General features: G+C 31.2%; 1 protein-coding gene across 1 annotated transcript in view; it reads left to right on the top strand.

Annotated features, from left to right (window-relative positions):
- Nucleotides 1-4,030, top strand: part of LOC106475478 (probable ATP-dependent RNA helicase DDX31) — a 26,072-nt gene extending 22,042 nt beyond the window's left edge. The window contains exons 9-11 of the mRNA XM_013936159.2: nucleotides 535-644; nucleotides 3,271-3,608; nucleotides 3,899-4,030. Of these exons, the coding sequence (XP_013791613.2) occupies nucleotides 535-644; nucleotides 3,271-3,608; nucleotides 3,899-4,030 (580 nt within the window). The remainder of the gene's footprint in view (nucleotides 1-534; nucleotides 645-3,270; nucleotides 3,609-3,898) is intronic.
- The last annotated feature ends 229 nt before the right edge of the window (nucleotides 4,031-4,259 follow it).

The raw sequence follows: 4,259 nt of genomic DNA, 5'->3' as shown, positions 1-4,259 counted from the left end.
ATGAAATGGTACTGTTAAGGAAGATCTGGTATTATATGGTACTGTTATGGAAGATCGTGTATTATATGGTACTGTTATGGAAGATCTGGTATTATATGGTACTGTTATGGAAGATCGTGTATTATATGGTACTGTTATGGAAGATCTGGTATTATATGGTACTGTTATGGAAGATCTGGTATTATATGGTACTGTTATGGAAGATCAAGATCGTGTATTATATGGTACTGTTATGGAAGATCTGGTATTATATGGTACTGCAATGCAAGATCTGGTATTATATGGTACTATTATGCCATCATGGAAGAACAAATTAACTCCAAATGTTCACATACCTTTCACAGAAAGCTCTGATTAGAGGTTTAAAAATATCATCTGTTAAAACAATTAAATTTGTTTAAACTGTTTTTTTTCTTCACAATAATGCCACAGCAGCCTATAGCTGTATAAATATATTTTCTCATATTTCATGGCCAGCAGATGTTGAAACAAACTAAACTTAATCTGTTTACTCTGTTGTTTGTGTTCTTCCAGACTTTTAGACATGGGTTTTCAGCAAGCCATTGTAAAGATCGCTGAAAAGTTGAACGAACACTCTTCTGACTCTCTACAGACTGTGCTTCTGTCTGCCACATTAACTAAAGGTATTTGACTTGGAAACCACCAATGTATTGTATTGCAGAAGTTATAAAGTAATTTCCAAGAGAAACACATAATGCTAAGTTGTTATTAATAATTCTACAGTTACAGTTCTTGATGATGTAGTAATAAAAAAAGATAATAATAATAAAGGAAAATAATGATAATAAAAGACCTGTTAAAGATCTTAACTAAGTTAACAAAATCATCATCTTGTAAATCCTGTTGTATTAATAATATATAGTTGGTTGTTTCATTATTTCCCCAGTTTCACAGTGGAAGTCTCTTCTTCCTGGAAATGAAGATTAATACATCTGCCATTTGTGTAAAACTGGGTGATTTAATCAATTATTAAATATAATTGATAACCTTGGATTGGCTGTTATCTTGATTAAGTGTCACATAAACTGATTGATTAATCAAAATTACTGTTTAGTTTATTAATTGAAATCAATGTTTTTGATTATTCCAACAGCTGATTAATCAAAATTCCAATTATATCACTTGTCATGAAAATAAGCAGCTAATTGAAATTAGGGTTTCTGACTGTTACCATTTTCCAACTGCCTAAGTAATCAAAATATTGCTATACAGTTTGTTGTTAAGTATAAAGCTACATAATGAGATTTCTCTGTTCTGCACAATTTTAGCCTTGTAAGCTGTTTTCTTTTTATTTCAAGTTTGTTCAGTGTTGGTCACTGTGAAGAAGGATGGCCTTGTTACTTGAGAGTCTCGGGTTCAATTCCTATTGCCAAAAGACTAGCTTGCTGTTCGTTTTTCAGCAATGCTACTGTCTGGTTTTATAGGGCCATGATTCTTTACAGTAGGTGTCTGTGACTTGTTGGTGATAAATTTCAACAGTAAGTAGACAGCACACAATCCGCTTGTTTTAAAATAATGTATTCAAAACAAGTCAAAGGTATGTAGAAAAATCATAGGTTATCATGGTTGTATCCAGAGCTTTTAAATAATTGTCTGTCTTTTTTTTTTCTCATCAAGGTCAACACAGGCTGTTTCAATTACTTTAGAACACCCTTTAACAAGACAAATTATTCTCCTCTACTCTGTTATTACAATACAGTCAGTAATAAATTTAATTGCATTACCTCGTGGGTTACCACAAGTGTATCCAGAGCTTTAAATAATTCTCTTTTATGCTAAAAGTCCAAACATGCTGGTTCCATTACTTTAAAACACAATTGACCAGATGAAGTCTTCTTCTCTACTCTGTTATTACAATACAATCTACGATTATAACACTTTAAAAGTCACCACTAACTTAATTGCTCTCTGTATTTGCACGTATTTATAACACATGACAGAAAACTCTAAAAATATCTAGCTGTCTAGTAACAACAGTATGACACATAACGAGAAAACTTAGAAGCTTGACGTCAACAATATTACAAAAGCCTAGTAGAACAATTAAACTACACACACTGTATGACTCGTACAGAGTTATGTAATGAAACTTGCCATAACTGTCACTTTTAAAATAAATAACTTTAACATTCTTGTTATGAAAACTGAACAATCATTTGATATTAAATCACTAAATAATAACTCTTAATCTAAACAGTCTTTTATATTCAATGGCTACTAAGACTATCTTCCACCTACCTTTTTTTACTTATACAACAATGGTTTGAGGAACACTATAGTAACCAATTAAATTAATCTAATAGATTAATGGGGTCGGTTGTCGAATACCATTAGTTACCCAGTTCCACACGTGTTATCTATATTAATATTGTTCAGGCTAATATATAAGTATTCCGCAAGAGAAATGTGTATTAAGGCTACTATATAGATGTTCTATATAAGTATTCTCCATGACAAGAGTGTGTATTAAATTTAGTAAATGTTCATACAGGACTAAAACCAGCATTAATTTGAAGAATTTTTGAATAAAGATTTTTGTTGTGTTGTCAAATATTTATGTTACAGTAATCATTGATTGTTCATATATTAACCTGAAGTGTAATTATCACTGGTAGCATACGGTCTTGAGGATGGTTTACTAATAAAATAATTTAAATCAGAATTTTAAATGTAAGGCTTCAGATGAAATTTTTTAAGGCTTTAAATGTAATTTTTTCCAAGGCTTCAGATCCACAAGATCCAAGTTAATAAAATTTCTACCTTATTTAAAAAAACACTTGTTTTTGAAAAGGAGTATTACCAATAAAATTATCTCCTTTTTCTTTGCAAGTCCCTCACTGGGTCAGTCAGTGGTAAGTTTATGGACTTAAAATCCAAGGTTCGATTCCCCACAGTATACAGAACACAGATAACCCATTGCATAGCTTTGCAATAAATCAAACAAAAATTTTGGTAATAATAATTTTTATATTATGGGTTTCTCTGTCTTACATCAAATCAATTCTCTACCTTGCATAAAAACTTTATTTTTTCTGGATTTTACACAACTGACATTCAGACATGTAAAGTGTATGGTGAATCTGAATAATATTGAAAGTTTGGTCAATTTTTATTCTTGCTATTTGTAAGATTAATAAGATTTTTATCCTATCATAGTTTTATTGTCTCCTAAAATCTAAGTCCGAGTTTGGACACGTAACAAGATTCATGAAAAGCATGATTGAAGGTATGAAACTTCTTTTTTTGTAGAAGTTGAAAACTTAGCTGGTACGACCCTCACCAAACCTGCAGTTATTGATCTTGCCGCTCTTTCTGAAGAAGTTGCCATGACCTGTGAGGATTTTGTAGTCCCATCGCAGTTGGAACAGCATTTTATCATAACCCCAGTAAAGCTTCGACTGATCACGTTGTCTTCCTTCATTGTTGACAAGTTAGCTTTAGGTGGCTTGAAAGCTTTAGTATTTATGTCAACCCAGGATGTAGTTGACTTTCACAGTGACTTGTTTTCTGAAATGTTGCAAAAGCTTTTAGCAGACAGTGGCTATTCAGTTTTGTTCTTCAAACTCCATGGTAATATGCACCAACAGGTATGTTTAAAAGCAGTAATTTGTTGTGTTTTCAACGTTCGGGTCAACTAGCATTTCAATGTGATTACTGACAGAAGCTGCGCCATTCCCTAAATGATTACAAATATTATTTTTACATTGTTTCTTCACTCATTTTGGAAAAAAATTTGTTGACCACTTAAATTATCCTTATTTCCTAGTTAGATTAACTTTACAACCTAACCACTAGTTACTTTGGGTTTCTAGGGTAATTCAAATGAGATTATAATATTATATGTTTGAAAATATTGTTTTTTTAACCGTATTTTCAGGATCGGGTTAAAGTTTTCAACGAGTTCAGAGAGTGTCGGGCTGGTATTCTTCTATGCACTGTAAGTATTTGTAAGTGCAAATCGCATAATAAAGGAAATAACATTGTGATTAACTTCATTGGAGAATTGTGATTAAAATTGCAAATATGTACATTCTAAAGCTACAAATGTAACATCCCATATTTGTAATAGGCTTAAAACTTTGAAAAAAGAAGTATTACCAAAAAAAAAGTATTTTGTATTCTAATATATTGTACTATACGTTGTTTTTATGCCAAACTTAAAATGTGTTCTGCTTTTGTTATATTTAATAAAATAATCTTTAAATGAGTTTTAGAATCCTGAAATCATTTTTATTCGG

This window comes from Limulus polyphemus, unplaced genomic scaffold (genome assembly GCF_000517525.1).
Source record: "Limulus polyphemus unplaced genomic scaffold, Limulus_polyphemus-2.1.2 Scaffold8641, whole genome shotgun sequence".
Lineage (NCBI taxonomy): Eukaryota > Metazoa > Arthropoda > Merostomata > Xiphosura > Limulidae > Limulus > Limulus polyphemus.
The sequence above is the reverse complement of the archived record's forward strand: the minus strand, read 5'-3'. Positions and strand labels throughout refer to the sequence as shown.